Source organism: Mya arenaria, chromosome 17 (assembly GCF_026914265.1).
Source record: "Mya arenaria isolate MELC-2E11 chromosome 17, ASM2691426v1".
NCBI classification, from domain to species: Eukaryota; Metazoa; Mollusca; class Bivalvia; order Myida; family Myidae; genus Mya; species Mya arenaria.
The window spans coordinates 35,458,086-35,476,899 of record NC_069138.1 but is presented as its reverse complement, the minus strand read 5'-3'; the positions used below and the strand labels follow the sequence as shown (position 1 = coordinate 35,476,899).

At 36.6% G+C, this 18,814-nt stretch overlaps 1 protein-coding gene across 3 annotated transcripts; it reads left to right on the top strand.

The window, feature by feature from the left end:
* Positions 1-174: 174 nt before the first annotated feature.
* On the top strand, positions 175-18,102 carry LOC128224337 (uncharacterized). Of its 3 annotated transcripts, none has more exons than XM_052934153.1 (3): positions 14,011-14,175; positions 14,886-15,793; positions 16,521-18,102. In XM_052934153.1, exons 2-3 carry the CDS (start codon positions 14,893-14,895, stop codon positions 17,345-17,347), a joined length of 1,728 nt encoding a protein of 575 aa, XP_052790113.1. In that variant the 5' UTR covers positions 14,011-14,175; positions 14,886-14,892; the 3' UTR covers positions 17,348-18,102. The 3 variants fall into 3 exon arrangements, with proteins under 3 accessions (XP_052790114.1, XP_052790113.1, XP_052790112.1); XM_052934152.1 differs by having other exon boundaries at positions 14,886-15,808; XM_052934154.1 differs by lacking the exons at positions 14,011-14,175; positions 14,886-15,793 and adding an exon at positions 175-934.
* Positions 18,103-18,814: the final 712 nt, after the last annotated feature.

The window sequence follows — 18,814 nt, the reverse complement described above, 5'->3', positions numbered from 1 at the left end:
ATGTATAATCAATGGAAACTATTTTTATAGTTGAATCATGGAGGTTGGTGGACGAAAATCAGACGATACCCATGAGAATGCCTCAACAGAGTTTGTTTTACATTGTCAGCCGTGCCTTAAAGACGGACGAGAGATTGGCTCCAATGGCTTCTGCAAAATATGCAAGGAGTTTATGTGTGATCCTTGTATATCTGCCCACAAGAGGTTCGCTATGTCAAGAAATCATGTGATCCTAACGAAAGATAAAATGCCTTCTTTTTATATGAACAAAGACAAAGCTGATTTTTTGCCTACCGAACCTTGTCATGAACACACTAGTGAAATGATAAAGTTTTATTGTCCAACCCATGATGACCTTGGATGCTCAGACTGCATTGTGTTACACCACATAACTTGTAAGGTTGAGTATTTGTGAAAGCAAAGCAGTACAGACAGTCCGAGGAGTATAAAACACTTAACAAAAACATTGCAGACATGGAAACTGTGATTTCCGCTTTAAACAACGAAGTAAACGATTCCGAGGCGTTCGTATCAGAAAACACAAAAGAAGAAATACAGAAACTAAGGACATTTAGGGCTCAGATAAATCTTTTTTTGGATACAAAAGAAAATATGTTGCTGAAAAGTATGAAAGAAAATGAGATCAAACAAAACGAGATACTGTCAAAGTTGAGAGACGGGATAAAAGGCTTAAAACAGACTCTAGCAGAAACGACAGCAGACATGCATTCGACAGAAAAACAGTTACACCAGCACTTCATTCATGCGAAAATGGCCAAGAAGCAACTTGTGAAGCTGCAAGGAGAAATCAATAAGATCAACACAGAGATCATTTTGGACACGTCAGTTCGTTGCACATTTTTGACAGACGAACACACTGAAGCTCTGATCAACTCTTCAGACTTCTTAGGACGTGTCGACTTCTCCAATGAAGGTTTAGATCTTAAAAGTATCAAACGAAATCTGCATTTAAAATTAATAATTGTGACGTCGTTTGCGAAAATGAGTCATGTGGTGGCCTTCATATAATTATCAGAAACTCAATTTAAACAAGCGATTGAATTTTAACATTAAACTTTTAACAATGTATTAAATTCGAATTAGAGATAACTTTCAAAACAATATTCAAAATAGTGCTGATTGCCTGCTCATGAGACACAATATTTTGAAAAAGATTGGATTATAACATTAAACAATGTATACAATTTGAATTAGAGATAACTTTCAAATACTAGTAATCTAAATAGTACAGTCGAACCCCGTTGGCTTGAACTCGCTTGACTCGAATTCCTCGTTGGCTCAAACTGGATGTAAAGGACCGATTTCTGTATACTGAATGAAGAATTCCCGTTTGGCTCGAAATTTCCGACGCTCGAGGTATTTTCGCCGGTCCCTAGGAGTTCGAGCCAACGGGGTTTGACTGTACTGATTGTCTGCTTATGAGGCACAATAGTTTGCAAAAATGATCATGCTGCCGCTGCAGGACTCATTTTCGCTGTCACGTATCTGAAAAGTATCGTTAGATAATACGAAACAATTCTTATAAAATGCAGAACTCTGACAATAATATTTATTAGTGTTTCAATACGCATTAGTCAATCTCTGTCAAATGAGGTCGTTCGGCGAATGCTGATTGAATTTCTGTAAAAAAAGCCTCTAACTACATAACGATCTTTCAATTTCATTTACTCGTGATTGTTCTTACTTTTACTTACATTGTCTACGCTTCTTTCATTACATGAATTACATCAGAGACAGATATCAATCTATCTACTGTAGAATGGACAAAAGATGCCGAGCTGGACATTTCCTGCACAGAAGACACAAGTAATTACTGGAAAACAAGTTCCGCTCTTGTGGAACCAGGAAAATGTCTTTTGGCCGACTATCACAATAACTGTGTTAAGCTTGTAGATATCAACGTCAACAAGGTCTTGTCACGCATTGAACTGCTTGGGGAGCCTTGTCAGGTATATGCCCTCCCTAGCGGCCACGCAGCTGTTGTTCTCCCAGATAAATGCAAAGTACAATTTGTGAGCGTTAAAAACGATTCAGTAATTGCTGGGACAAATTTCGCCGTATCTGGTTCATGCTATGGACTAGCTTATAGTGATAAAAGCCTTTTTGTACCCTACAAACATAACGAAAAAGCACCAGCATACTCGTATGTAGAAAGTCTATCGATGACTGGAGAAGTGTTGCAATCGATGATAACAAATGCTTCAGCTCCGCGTTATCTAACCGTTAGCTCTTCTTCAATTTACTTGTCTGATTCTGCTGTTAAACGAATCTATCAACTTGATTTCAATGGAAGTTTGCTGAGCATGTATGACGACCCGTTAGTAGCATTGCCATCTCAATCCATCAACGTCGGAAAGGAACGAATCCTAGTGGGTGCTCGCCTTTCTGATCGTATAGTTTTGATAAATGGAAAGAAGAGGAACCTAAAAGTTATCATATCTTTAAAAGACTTTGGGTCCCAGAATGACCCGTACAATATATCATTCTGTCCAGTGAGTAGAAAACTTCTGGTTGGATTGGAGGTATTCAGTGCTGTTATTTAATGTTTATTAAAAAAAAGTAGTTTATTTGGTTCCGTATCACCGTAGGATGAATGTTACGTGACCACGCATGCGTGAAACGGACATTTTACGCACGGAGTTCTCAATAGTTTTCGGTTGAACTGTCTCAAGTAGTAAAGTAACCAAACAGCTATTACTTATTCTACTTAAAATTCATATATTTTTCCAGATTTGAACCGGCCCTATTGCCATTTGAGCCGTCCATTTTGGTCGGCAGCGAGTTCTTTTTGAGAACACTGTAAACGCATCATCATAAAAATAATTAAGATAAAAAGAAACCTGAACTAACTGATAACTATAATATTTCTTTTTCAATAATTTTTTTATAATTTACGTTTTGAATTAGGTGCACAAAAATAACCTGTTTTAAATATAAAGTGTTCTTGGGTAGCACTAACTAACTATGGTTAAGTAAATTGAGAATAGACGATCTATCTAGCACAGCAAATAACATTTTATAGTGTGAGGTCATATATAAGGGCACTGTATAAATTAGTGCATTGTTAAATATCTAAACTCTCAGTAGATTTTCTTTTCGTTTATGTTTTTCTTTGAGATAAGTTGTTTTATGAGTAAAATTAAACAGTGGAAATTTTTACTGCAAGCTAAGAAGCGAAAATAACAAGGACTGCTTTGAAGTCAATTGCTGTTACTTCCCTTTAATCAAATATTGAGTATCTCAATTTTACAATGGCTTATTAGGTAAAAGAAACACTAATTACATTAAAACATGAACAGTACTTACAATTTGTTACGTATTTGTTATCCCTTTATCAAACGTTAAATACTCGAACATTCGCTTTCGTACACACTCATGGCAAACGTAAACAAATACTCGAACATAATATTTTACTTCAACCGTTTGAAAAATAAGTGGGGCTATACTACTCGACCTGGCCCCAATATCACGAAAATACTTATGTCAAATCTCAAACTCAGTCTCAACTCATTTTACCATATAAAAGTATAGTATTATCAAAATCCTGCATGTTTGACACTTTTTGAAAACGTATTTTCTCATGGAATGCGTTGATAAAAGGATTTGGTCAATATTTCAAAGAAAAAAAATTCTAGAGCTAAAAATATACTTGAGTATTTTATAAAGAATACAGAATATTTTACTCAAATATTTTATAAAGAATACTCAATATTTTACTCAATATTTTTAAAAATTACAGAATTTTACTCAAATACATTTTTGGCTGTAGAATCAATTTCCCTTGGAATTCGACCAAAGGCTTTTATCAGCATATTCTATGATAGAATGCGCTTATAAAACTGTAAAAAACATATATGATTTTACATAAATTTTGATGCTATGTGGAAAAATGTGTTGGGATTGAGTTTGGGATTTGACTGAAGTATTTTCGTGATATTGGGCCTGGTGTCAGCATCTGCGTCGCCGTCCATTTAAAGATTTAGGGCTGGTTGGCATTTTTAGTTATAACTCCAATACTATAGAAATAAATGCATAAATCAAAGTTTATTAGAATATTAAAATGTCAATAAAATATTTTATCTGAAACACAAATACATAATAAACTTCTCATAAGTTGTAGTCCAGTCTGAATAAGCGGGCGTAGGTATGACCAATGGGGTTTCTCTCGAGTTTTGACTATATATATAACCTTTTGACATTATAATATATAGTGTGACGTAAGACAGACATTCAATTCGGTTTGATTATGTAACCCTTTTTATACTGACGTCATACGTACGCTTGTAGACCGGAACACCTCTTCCATTATCCAACATAATTTTACTTCATTTCATCTAACTATTACCATATTTTAGTTTCCATGAAATAGAGCCAGTTATATAAATGTTGCTTTTAAAGTTATACCGGGTAAAATAAGGAATATATTCCTTAAGCTTGGGTGTATTTCATTCATGTCATGATTAACATTCAGCAATGAAGTAATACATGTGACCATCAAACAAATATGTCTTTATTTATTTAACGTCACCAAATGACAAATCTGAACCTGAGCGACATTGTTGATAATTTTTAAACGTGAAAAAGTTGATGATGTGCTCAAATACATAAAAATAAAGAAGAAGGGATGTAAAAAGTGATCTGTCTCAAACGTGTACCATGTTGTAAAAGCCAACTAATGGCAGCAGATAATCATGGACCGCACAATCATATCAAGACAATAGTCAGTTGCATAAATTGAACTAGATCACCGACCTGGTACAACAGCAGCCTCGGTTAATATTGCATTGTCTCAAACCAGTACAATAGTGTACAAGCATCATCTTAAAACGTAAGATGGACTTGGAATACAATCGAAATTTTCAGCCAATATAACTGGAGATCATTACGTACTAAGCTTAATCATTAAGAACTTCAGTGTTCGCGGGTGTTTACAGTCTCATCCAATACACTCTCCCCGTTTCAAATTTTGCGTTGAGAATGATACAGCTAATGGGGATATATTCTGCGTCAGTAAGATGAGGCTGAAGTTAAATCTTAATGATAAAGAAGGTCCGCCAATTCTTATTTTTAAGATTTTACTTCATGCCATCTAACTTTTACATAGACAACAGATGAGCTGATTTATGTTCTAGTAAAAATAATGAGCGCTCATGAATACTTCTTAATAATTTTGACATTTCTTAATGGATTCCTGTAACTCCTTGAAACTCTCGAGTCTGCCGAATATAAAAATCGTCAAAAGACTTTATAACGTCTATTAAGGTGTACTAATTTATGTGATTAGCAATAAACATTTTGTTACCAACAATCATAGGAAAAAATAGTCCTAATAAAATTTATTCATAACTCAATAAATTAATACGTAAAAGAATGAGCTAGCGGCTGCAGTTTACAATTAAAACATTTCATTAGACTTAAACACAGTCATTGCAAAACAAAGTGTAATCTCCCTTAAATTATTATTTCCCTTTAACTAATCAGAGTCGGATATTGCCGAGTAGCTACAAAATAAACGATGTATTAATGTGATAATATCGACCAATAAAATCGTTCATATAGCGAACATGTGACGTTTGTATGTTTTGGCGTGTCCATGTTTTGTAGTTTTCAGTTGTTACAGCCTTAAACTACAACACTATATAATTGGAAATGTTTCTTACATGATATGAATCGTTTGTATACGTGAAAATGTACCAGTGAGTTATCTGAAAGAATTGGTTTATTTGCAGATTAAAAAAAGGTAATCAATTTTACTTCCTGCTAAATCGCTTAATATTTCTAAAGTCTAAACTTCAGACAAGATAGCAAGTAACCCAGTTAAGTTCTCAAAGATAAACTCGCGACGGTGTTCGTCAAATAGATCGGACACTAAAATATGCCTCTTCAGTGCTATGATACTGATAAGATAGAAATAATAATACTATCTAAACAGTAACAAAGGATTGAAAGGCCTTATTTTAGTGCCCAGGCTTTGTGTCGAACACCTGTTGTTAAAATGTATCACTGTTTGGTGTGCCTCTGCATATGATCAATAAACAAATTTTACAGGTCAATCATGGAGGGTGGTGGACAAAAAATAGACAATGCCTCAGCGGTGTTTGTTTTACACTGTCAACCGTGCCTGGAGGACGGATGAGAGATCAGCGCCAATGGTTTCTGCAAGATTTGCAAGGAGTTTATGTGTGATCCTTGTATTACTGCCCACAAGAGGTTCGCTATGTCAAGAAATCACGTATTCCTAACGAAAGATAAAATGCCTCCTTTTTATATGAACAAAGACAAAGCTGATTTTCTGCCTACCGAACCGTGCCATGAACACAGCAGTGAAATGATAAAGTTTTATTGTCCAACCCATGATGACCTTGGATGCTCAGACTGCATTGTGTTACATCACCGAAATTGTAAGGTATTTGTCAGAGACAGCAAAGCAATACAAAGAGTCCTTGGAGTATAAGACTCTAAACGAAAACATTGCACACATGGAAACTGTGCTTTCCGCTTTGAACATCGGCGTAAACGATTCCGAGGCGTTCGTATCAGAAAACACAAAAGAACAAATACTGAAGCTGAGGACATTTAGGGCACACATTAATCTTGTTCTGGATACAATAGAAAATATGTTGCTGAAAAATATGAAAGAAAATGAGATCAAACAAAAAGAAATACTTTCAAAATTGAGAGATGGGATAACAGGCTTAAAACAGACTCTATCAGAAACGACAACAGACATGCAAACGACAGAAAAACAGTTACACCAGCACTTTATTTGTGCAAAAATGGCCAAGAAGCAACTTGTGAAGCTTCAAAGGGAAATCAATAAGATCAACGCAGAGATAATTTTGGACACGTCTGTTCGTTGCACATTTCTAAAAGACATACAAACGGAAGCTCTGATAAACTCTTCAGACTTCTTCGGACGGGTCGATTTCTCCAATGAAGGTTTAGATCTTAGAAGTATCAATAGAAATCTGCATTTAAAATTAATAATTGTGACGTCGTCTGCGAAAATAAGTCAAGAGTTGGCATTCACATAATTATCAAAAACTGAATATAAACAAGCGATTGGATTATAATATTAAAAAATGTATAAAATTCGAATTAGAGATAACTTTTAAATACTAGTAATCCAAATAGAACAGTCGAACCCCGTTGGCTCGAACCCCGTTGGCTCGAACTCGCTTGGCTCGAATTCCTCGTTGGCTCGAACTGAATGTAAAGGAGCGATTTCTTATACTGAATGTAAGCATTCCCGCTTGACTCAAAATTTACGACGCTCGAGGTATTTTCGCCAGTCCCTGGGATTTCGAACAAACGGGGTTTGACTGTACTTACTGTCTGCTTATGAGACACATTAAGTTTGCACAACTTTCTACCGCTGCAGGACTCATTCTCGCGGTCGACGTCACGTATCTTAAAAGTATCATTAGACATCTGCATTTTAAATATGTCTAATACGAAACAATTCTTATAAAACGCAAGCCATAGGGCAATAATATGTAATAGTGTTTCAATACGCATTAGTCAATCTCTGTCAAATGGGGTCGTTCGGCGAATGCTGATTAAATTTCTGTAACCAAGCATATAACTATATAACGACCTTTCAATTTTATTTACTCGTGTATGTGTTCTTACTTTTACTTAAATAATCTACGCTTCCTTCATTTCAGGAATAACATCAGAGACAGACATAGATCTATCCACTGTGGAATGGACAAAAGATGCCGAGCTGGACATTTCCTGCACAGAAGACTCAAACCGATCCTGGATAACAAGTTCCGCTCTTGTGGAACCAGGAAAATGTCTTCTGGCCGACTATATCAATGCATGTGTTATGCTCGTAGATATTAACGTCAACAAAGTCTTGTCAAGCAGAGAACTGATTGGATGCCCATGGCAGGCGTGTGCTCTCCCTAGCGGCCACGCAGCTGTTGCTCTTCCAGATGAAAACAAAGTACAATTTGTGAGCGTTAAAAACGGTTTAGTAGTTGCTGGGACAAATATCGACGTATCCGGTTCATGCTATGGACTAGCATACAATGATAAAACCCTTTTTGTATCACGTGAACTCGACGAAGAAGCACCAGCATACTCGTATGTAGAAAGATTAACGATGACTGGAGAAGTGTTGCAATCATTTACAACAAGGGCTGTAGATGCACAATATATAACCGTTAGCTCTTCCTCAATTTACGTTACTGATTTTAGCAATATGCATATCTTTCAACATGATTTCAACGGAAGTTTGCTCAACACATATGACGACCCGTTGCTTTACTGGCCAGCTGAAATCATCAACGTCGGAAAGGAACGAATACTAGTGTTTGTTCGCAGTTCTTCTAGTATATTTTTGATAAACGGAAAGGAGACGAACCTGAAAGTTATCTTATCGTTAAAAGGCTTTGGGTCCCAGAATGCTCCGGACAATTTATCATTCTGTCCAGTGAGCAGAAAACTTCTGGTTGGATTGGAGGTCTTCAGTGCTGTTGTATAATGTTTATTATAACCTACTCCGTATTACTGTATGATGGTTGGTACGTTACCGATTGTTTTAATGATTGGTGTGTATGTAAGAAACAATACAACGAAATTTTGTATTCCATTTTTTCATCTACCTATGTGCAATAAGAACGCGCCAAGTCAACTGTATGTCTACCAGTATAATCAAACTCTAAGAGGCGGGAGTATCATAGTGTACACCAGAACACTGATCACCGGAAAAAGGACATGTTACGCATCATCATAAAATCTACGTTAAGATGGAAAGGAACGTCTTATAGTGTGTGGTCATATGTACTAAAGGAAACTATATAATTTAGCGCACTGTATACTATCTAAACTCTTAGTAGATTATTCTTTCGTTTATGTTTTTCTGTGAAATAAGGTGTTTTATCAGTGAAATTAAACAGTGGAAGTTTCACTGCAAGCTTAGAAGCGAAAATAACATCTCCAAACACTACTTTTTAAAACAATTGCTATTACTTCCCTTTGATCAATTGAGTATCTCACTTGTAACACGGAAAATATTGTACAAAATATAACTACATAACAAAATGAACATTACTCACCATTTGTTACGTTTTGGCTATCCCTTTTCCAAACGTTTTCTTGAAGCTAAATGGTCCGGAACATTTCCTTTCGTACACAATTATTACAAACATAAACAAGTGCTCGAACATTTTTTTACCTCGACTATTTGAAGTATAATGGGGGGTTATACTACTCGACCTGGTGTCAGCGTCAGCGTCCGGTTAAAGTTTTAGAGCTTATTGGCATTTTCAATACATTGATAACATCACGTGATAATGTTAATCAACCAATCATGCAACACGCAACAACGAAGCGTTCAAAGCCGTTATAAAAGCTGCATTCTCACAGATTGAACGCTATTTTTTTTCTTGAAACGAGCCAATTTATGTGAAAATTTATGATCGCTTGTTATACATGCAAACTCCTTGTTACAATACGAAGTAGTCATCAGAACTTCAAATAATAGTCCTTTTGTTCTAACTTATTTAAAAATATAGCAAAACGATTTCATCTTGCCGGAAGGGAAGGTTTGGGTTGGATTAATAAATTCCCGTTCAAAAAATTATATGTCACTTTAATATGGTAACCCGTGTCTAAGTGTATGTTCACAGATATCGATAAGGTAACTCATTTAGAACACGTTTTGATATCAATTATAGCAAACATGAACTCTGTGAGGGCTTATCTTTAAAGCTGCACTTTCACAGATTGAACGTTTTGACAACTTTTTTTTTATTTTTTGTCTTGGAACTAGCCAATGTTTGCGAAAATCCATAGAAACCAGTTATATTAGACTGCTGACAAAAAAAAGATCGCAGATTTTTATATGTACGTTCAAAAATTGATGTTTTATGCATTTTTCTTAAACCGTTAGTAACGGTTTAAGCCATAACACATTAATTTTCGAACAGAAATATGAAAAACTAATTATTACTGATTATTTGTCAGCAATCTTGTATCATTGGTTTGAAAATATTTACGCAAAAATGCTCTTTCCAAGACAAAAAATAAAAATAAAGTTGTAAAAATGGTATATCTGTGAGAGTGCAGTTTTAAAGACCGTGGTTTTACTGAGTGCACGATTCTGGGAACTAGTTTATGTCCCCTCTATACATGGCAACTTCATAAGCCACCATGTTATATTTCAATTATACCCAAAGAGACCACTGTTTGACCGTCCATTCGGTATCATTTCGTGCCCCCTTTTCATGGCTTCTTCATAAACCACCATGTTATATTTTAATTATACCCAAAGAGACCACTGTGTGACCGTCCATGCGGTATCATTTCGTGCCCCCTTTTCATGGCTTCTTCATAAAGCACTATGTGGCATTTTATTCTCTCAAAAGGGACCACTTTGTCCATATGCCCGTCCATCCGCCAACCGTTTGATGTCCGCTCTATAGCCCCTTAACCGATTGAAGAATTTCAGATTGACTAAGCAAAAAGGTCCTACCTGTCGAGCGGACACTTCAAGGTCTAGGCCACACATAAGTATCAAAGGGTGGGCCACTTTGTGACCGCTTCATAAATACTCATAAATACAGTGTTTCAGTCACACATCTTCAAAGTTATGGTCAGACGTCATATATAGCCATTTCAAAATATCATTTGCCTTAGGTTACCTATAACCTGAACACTTTCCCAAAACTTGTACTTAGTATTGTGTGACAAAAATTGTTCAGATGTGGGGGTTTTCTTCGTTCTAAATCTGAAACCTCGGGGAGCATACACACACAGTTTTGAGTGTAAGTGGTCAAGTGGTGTATGTGTACGCCTCTTAGCCAAGAGCCTAGGTGTTCGAGCCCGTTCAGTGAAAATGTATCTTTACTTCTGAAAAAAATGTCACCAGTTCTGGCTTCTATGCATCAAACAATGAATTGAGAGTGACGCCAAGTACAAGTATAGCTGTCGTTCACAATTGACCTTATAACAACTGAGGCCCCAAATTGTGTTATTATCGAAAACACTGTGATCCTAGACTCTGACAAAGCCGGTGCCAAATGTGCACATATTGTATAATCCATGTGCCATGTTTACCCACAGTGGACCATAAGATATCGGAGGCCGAGTTCATCACCGTCTGGTTCAGCCTGTCCACGTGACCACTCCAACCCGCCGACCACATGTCATATGTTACGTTTTCTGGCAATAAACTTGATATGAAATAACCAATCTAAGTGTATGTTTTAAAACATGTAAGGTAATCATTACTGCTACATGTGCTATAGTGAATCCAAAACTGATACACTGCATGTTCAAAAAATAAATCTAAATTAGTTTACAAAAATGACAATATGTTTACGTCATGTAAACGTCTGATAACGGCGTCGTCAAACAGACGGTGCATTTCACCGATGAGCAAAAATCAGAGAGGATTCGGGTCGCCTCCTTAGTCGTCTGTCTGGCTCGTCTCACACATGCTCAATAACGTTGAGATTTGGCGGCTTGGAAGGGAAAGGCTGCCGCCGGACAATCTACTGCTCTAGTAACGCCTGTGTCGCACGCGCTGTTTGGACCGGTACCCTCGTGCGGCATTACCATGCCACATCCACTGCCTCGTAGGTGCGAAATATCAACTGGTACCAAAATATCATGCTGATATCTAGCGGCGTTAAAGTTCTCTTGAACAAGTGTGGCTAGGTGTAATGACATTCCGGTCCTCACCATCACCGAACCACCACCATGCTTTTCTCGCTCTTGATTATTTATTTGAACACACAAATGATTCTATATTTTTACGATAGAAAACTTAAATGAGAACAAACTTCGATATGTTTGCTCACCTACTTTTCCTCGTGCAAAATTGGGAGATCTTTCCTGCACCACGCGTAAAACTGACCCGATCGCCACAGTTGAGTGAGTTTATAGTTTTTGTTTAGCCAATGTTGCCAAACAATAGTGTGTTAAATTAAAACTATTTTTCTTGAACAATAATCGAGAAAATCGAATTTGAAAATACAGAAGTTATACATGAATTTAGAATACAGCCAACATTGTCAGCCAATGAAATTGCAGATAAGCAATTGTTAAGAACTAGACTATATCATTAAGATTTTCAACTTTCCCGGGTTTTTAAAGGTCCGCCTTCTGCCATTCATCCGATACACCTTTCCTGTGTGAGATTTTGCGTTGACAATGTATCAGCCAACGAGGTTGTATTCTTAGTCAGTTATATGACCTGAAGTATAATCTTAACGATTAAGAAGGGCTCGTACGCTACGCTCAGTTCGCCCATTCTTAATCACTCTTTAATTTACTTCACGTCATCTCACTATAACATAATGGGTATATATTGAAAATTGAATGTATCAGACAGTATAGACGTTCTATAAACTTGGTACATTGATGTAGCTGCTTGTATATTGTACTACAATTTCGTAGCCTCGATGAAGTGCCTCGTCCAAAATCCGTACAACAGTTTAAAAAACCTTGATTTAGCAGCGGAGGATCACGAACACCACCAGCGTATGCACACATTAGGTTGTATAAAGTTACATTGTATTATATCACAGACCTGGTTCCTGCGTAGCCACGGTGAAAGTGCTTTGTCTCAAAACTGTATATTTGTGTACTAACACCATCTTCAGACTTTAGAAAATCAACAACAGCTGAGCTGATTTATTTTTTGGTTATTACATTTACCTATCCAATAAAACAACAATCAGACTTGATTCATTTGGTGATTATTAATTTTCGTTTAAGTATTAAAGGGGCTGTCTCACGTATGATAAAAAAGCGGGATAACAGAGAAAATTGTCGAAAACTGACATAAACTTGGCATCGTGAACAATGTATTGAAACTTACTAACTAAGTACCACATAGTTTACAATTTATATAAGTTTAGCAGTTATTTCGTATTTTTCCATTAAATTTCCATTGAGTATGTCTACCTGGTAGAATTCATTCCTTATGCGTGATTGGCTAGTCGGTGTTATCACGTGATATTACCGAGGTAGGTTTATTAGCTTAATTATGTCACCTGATTAGAATAAGCCTATGTAGCGCAGTGAGTAAGAAGCTAAACTACAATTTTGGCGACGCGGGTTCGAACCCGGTCTCCGACACCATTTTTTGTTTTACATTTTGGTACTTTTTTACAATTATGATAACAAAGCGTAACACATTCTATTAGATAATTGTCCTGAGATTCGTTACAGAAAAAAACTGGTGCCAATCTGTGACACAGTCCCTTTAATTAACAGTTGGACAATATAGTCCCAATGAAAAATATTTATGACTTTATGAAGTAATAGCCTGAATGTCAGAGTAAGCCGTTGCACTTGACACTATTATTACTTGAATAAAAAGGGTTTTTTAATAGAAATAAAAACGGTCATTGTCTGGAGCGGGTCCAGGAATTGACATAAGAGGGGGCTATATTTACGGGCACACCTTTGGACATTCGCCTCTCCCTCAACCTAAATTGAAATAGTTTTGAACGTTTGTAGGGTGACTTGGAGGTACTCACCCCAGACAATTTAAACCTTTTTTATCCATAATGGTGAAATTAGCGCGTATTTTATTACTATTTTCTCCGATATTGACTTTGACTCCAAAGTAAACTTGGAATGTTTTTTCCTTATTTCCGGTGGGGGGGGGGGCATCGCTAGATCGCTAAGTCATTTCAATCTAGCAGTTAAACTTAATGACTCAACTCTTGTGAATCTTAATTTTGTTTGCAATAATACACTTCACTGGCAATCAATTTAAACTTAGATCTACAAAAACAACCTAAAACACTACAATTTATTAATAATATAATTCAAAATTTTACGAACTACTTCTACTGATGTACCGGCATACATCTGAGGTTGTTTTCGTAAAAAAGGCCGAGATGCTCCGAATGTAGAGTCGGAGTTGCCAACCCCGGAAATTACCGAGTAGCTCCGATAGCAATGATGTTTATATCGCCCTATGAAATCGTTCATAGTACGAACACGTGACGTCTGTTTGTTTTGTCGTGTCTATGTGCGTAGTTTCCATTTGTTTAAACCAAAATTACAACTTAAAATAATACATAATAATGTTTATTACATGAAAAATGTGTATACATTTGTAAACTGAGTGAAAGTGTACTAGTGAGCTATCTGATATAAGTGATATATTTGCAGATTGAAAAAAAGGTAAACAAATTTACTTCCTGCTTGATATTGCTGAAGTCTAAGTTTCAGTTTATTATACACTTCAAGGCTCATCATTAAAATGGGAATCCATTTCAATATCACGCACCTAGAGCGTATTGAGTGCTCGAAACTGCTAAGGAACGACACATACAACGCTACCGTACAGACATGTTCCGCACCCAGAAAAAAGGTGGTGCGAATGGAGCAGTTGTTGTTGATGTCATGGTGACCTTCAGCAGAACGGCGCTCTCAATAAGCAATGAATCCGATTCATGGTGTTCTAGTTGATGTAAACACAATAAATCATTAAAGACAACTTGATTTGATTATACCATTAAACTAAATATCTTTTTTGAAATACCTCATGCATGAACACTGGTATTGATTCTCTTTTTGAATGAGGATCATTCAATTTGCTTACTTCCCCTGGCGCGTTTTGTGTGCGTGATTGAAATGAACCCTATGGTGTAATATGATATTATTATTGTTCCGTCAGTCCTTTAGAGATAATATAATGAACTGTAACTTAAACAATTACTTATGACGATATATGTATACATAAAATATGTGTGAATCTTCATTGTGGCACTGATATTTATCGTTCAGAATACTTTGAATGACTTTGATTCCTATCCTCATTGTAAAATGTATGCCTTTTTGGCCTGTTCCTACAGTCACCTGTGTGTAATCAACGGAAACGAATTTTACAGGTAAATCATGGAAGATGGTGGACGAAAGTCAGACAATGACAATGGGAATGCCTCAACAGAGTTCGTTTTACATTGTCAGCCGTGCCTGAAAGACAAGAGGGAGATCAGCGCCAATGGTTTCTGCAAAATTTGCAAGGAGTTTATGTGTGATCCTTGTATATCTGCCCACAAGAGGTTCGCCATGTCAAGAAATCACGTATTCCTTACAAAAGATAAAATGCCTTCTTTTTATACGAACAAAGACAAGGCTGATTTTCTGCCTACCGAACCTTGTCATGAACACACTAGTGAAATGATAAAGTTTTATTGTCCAACCCATGATGACCTTGGATGCTCAGACTGCGTTGTGTTACATCACCGAAATTGTAAGGTTGAGTATTTGTCAGAGACAGCAAAACAATACAAAGAGTCCGAGGAGTATGAAACACTAAACGAAAACATTGTACACATGGAAACTGTGATTTCCGCTTTAAACAACGAAGTAAACGATTCCGAAGCGTTCGTATCAGAAAACACAAAAGAAGAAATACAGAAACTGAGGACATTTAGGGCACGCATCAATCTTGTTCTGGATACACGAGAAAATATGTTGCTGAAAAGTATGAAAGAAAACGAGATCAAACAAAAAGAGATACTTTCAAAATTGAGATATGGAATAAAAGGCTTAAAACAGACTCTATCAGAAACGACAACAGGCATGCATACGGCAGAAAAACAGTTACACCAGCATTTTATTTGTGCGAAAATGGCCAAGAAGCAACTTGTGAAGCTGCAAGGAGAAATCAATAAGATCAACGCAGAGATAATTTTGGACACGTCTGTTCGTTGCACATTCCTAAAAGACATACAAACGGAAGCTCTGATCAACTCTTCAGACTTTTTCGGACGGGTCGATTTCTCCAATGAAGGTTTAGATCTTAGAAGTATCAAATCTGCATTTAATTAATAATTGTGACGTCGTCTGCGAAAATGAGTCACGAGTTGGCATTCACATAATTATCAAAAACTGAATTTAAACAAGCGATTGGATTGTAATATAAAAAAATGTATACAATTCGAATAGGAGATAACTTTTAAATACTAGTAATCCAAATAGTACAGTCGAACCCCGTTGGCTCGAACCCCGGTTGGCTCGAACTCACTTGGCTCGAATTCCTCGTTGGCTCGAACTGGATGTAAAGGAGCGATTTCTTTTTACTGAATGTAAGCATTCCAGCTTTGCTCAAAATTTACGACGCTCGAGGTATTTTCGCCGGTCCCTGGGAGTTCGAACAAACGGGGTATGACTGTACTTATTGTCTGCTTATGAGACACAGTAAGTTTGCACAAATGAACTTTCTACCGCTGCAGGACTCATTCTCGCGGTCGACGTCACGTATCTTAAAAGTATCATTAGACATCTGCATTTTAAATATGTCTAATACGAAACAATTCTTATAAAACGCAAGCCATAGGGCAATTATATGTAATAGTGTTTCAATACGCATTAGTCGATCTCTGTCAAATGGGGTGTTCGGCGAATGCTGATTAAATTTCTGTATCAAAGCATATAACTTTATAACGACCTTTCAATTTTATTTACTCGTGTATTTGTTCTTACTTTTACTTAAATTGTCTACGCTTCTTTTATTACAGGAATAACATCAGAGACAGACATCGATCTATCTACTGTGGAATGGACAAAAGATGCCGAGCTGGACATTTCCTGCACAGAAGACACAAACCGATTCTTGATAACAAGTTCCGCTTTCGTGGAACCAGGAAAATGTATTTTGGCCGACATTGAGAATGAATGTGTTAAGCTTGTAGATATCAACGTCAACAAGGTCTTGTCACGTAGTGAATTGATTGGAGACCCTTGGCAGGTGTGTGCCCTCCCTGGCGGTCACGCAGCTGTTGCTCTTCCAAGTGCATGCAAAGTACAATTTGTGAGCGTTAAGAACGATTCAGTAATTGCTGGGACAAATTTCGACGTTTCCGGTTCATGCTATGGACTAGCATACACTGATAAAAGCCTTTTTGTATCCTACAGACATAAGAAAAATGCACCAGCATGTTCGTATGTAGAAAGACTATCGATGACTGGAGAAGTGTTGCAATCGATGACAACAAATGCTTCATCTCCACGTTATCTAACCATTAGCTCTTCTTCAATTTACTTGACTGGTGATTCTGCTGTTAAACGAATCATTCAACTTGATTTCAACGGAAGTTTGCTGAACACATATGACGCTCCGATACTATACTGGCCATATGAGTCCATCAACATCGGAAAGGAACGAATACTAGTGTTTGCTCGCAGTCATTGGCATGTAGTTTTGATAAACGGAAAGGAGAGGGACCTGAAAGTTATCTTATCTTTAAAAGACCTTGGGTTCCAGAATGACGGGTACAATTTATCATTCTGTCCAGTGAGCAAAAAACTTCTGGTTGGATTGGATGTCTTCAGTGCTGTTATTTAACGTTGATTAAAACTACTTTGATTGGTTCCGTATGACTGTAGGACGGTTTGTACGTTACCGATTGTTTTAATGTTTGGTGTTAACGGAAGATACAGTACAACGAAATTTTGTATTCCATTTATTCATCTACATAATAACGCATCATCGTTAAACCTACGTTAAGATGGAAAGGAACGTGAACTAATAATTGGTTCCGTATCACTGTAGGCTGGTTGGTACGTTACCGAGTGTTTTAATATTTGGCGTTTCACGAACTAAATTTTTTATTCCATTGATTCATCTACATAATTATGTACACCAAGAACAACTGTATATGCCTAGCAGTATAACAGTGTAATGAAACTCTAGAGGCGAGAGTATCATATTACTTACTCTATACATTAAATACCAGAACACCGATCATGCGGGAAAAGGACATCTTACGCATTATCATAAAATCTGTAATAAGATGAAAAGAAACGTCTTATATGTGTGGTCATATGTACTAAAGGAAACTATATAATTTAGCGCACTGTATACTATCTAGACTCTAAGTAGATTATTATTTCGTTCATGTTTTTCTGTGAAATAAGGTGTCTTATCAGTTAAAATAAACAGTGGAAGTTTCACTGCAAGCTTAGAAGCGAAAATAACAACTTCATTTACTACTTTTTAAAACAATTGCTTTTACTTCCCTTTGATCAACTGAGTATCTCACTTTTAACACGGAACATTTGTACAAAATTATAACTACATAATAAAATGAACATTACTTACCATTTGTTACGTTTTGGCTATCCCTTTTCCAACGTTTTCTTGAAGCTGAATGGTCCGGAACGTCTGCTTTCGAACACAATCATAACAAACATAAACAAGTGCTTAAACATAATTTTGTACCTCGACTATTCGAAGCCTGAATAATGGGGGTTATACTACTCGACCTGGTGTCAGCGTCAGCGTCGGTGTCCATTTAAAGATTTAGGGCTAGCCGACATTTTCAGTTATAACTTCAATATTATAGAAATAAATGCGTTAACCAAAATTTATCGGTAAATTAAAATGTTAATAAAGTATCTCATCTGAAGCGTGAGGGGCGTCCCATGAGTAGCATTATGCGTGAGGGGCGTCCAACAAGTAGCACTACGCGTGAGGTGCGTCCCACGAGTAGCAAAGAGGTATGCCATAATGGGACGTTTTGAAAAATAAATTTAGCAACTAATATATTATCTCATAACTTGATAAGCATGAACGGAACTAGAAATTTGTTTTTTTTTTCAGTGTACATCGTATAATATTTTGACTCGTGATTAATCGTGGATTCACTAATCGTGAAAAAGTGTTTTTTTATGAGACTCATGAAATAAATGACGATCTTACACTGAAATCAACGAATATCTTCTATATGTATTATCTTTGTATTACTTAATCATTACAAGCTTTTGAGCGCCCATGCAGAACATGCCTAAAATTGATTTGAGAAAATAACTC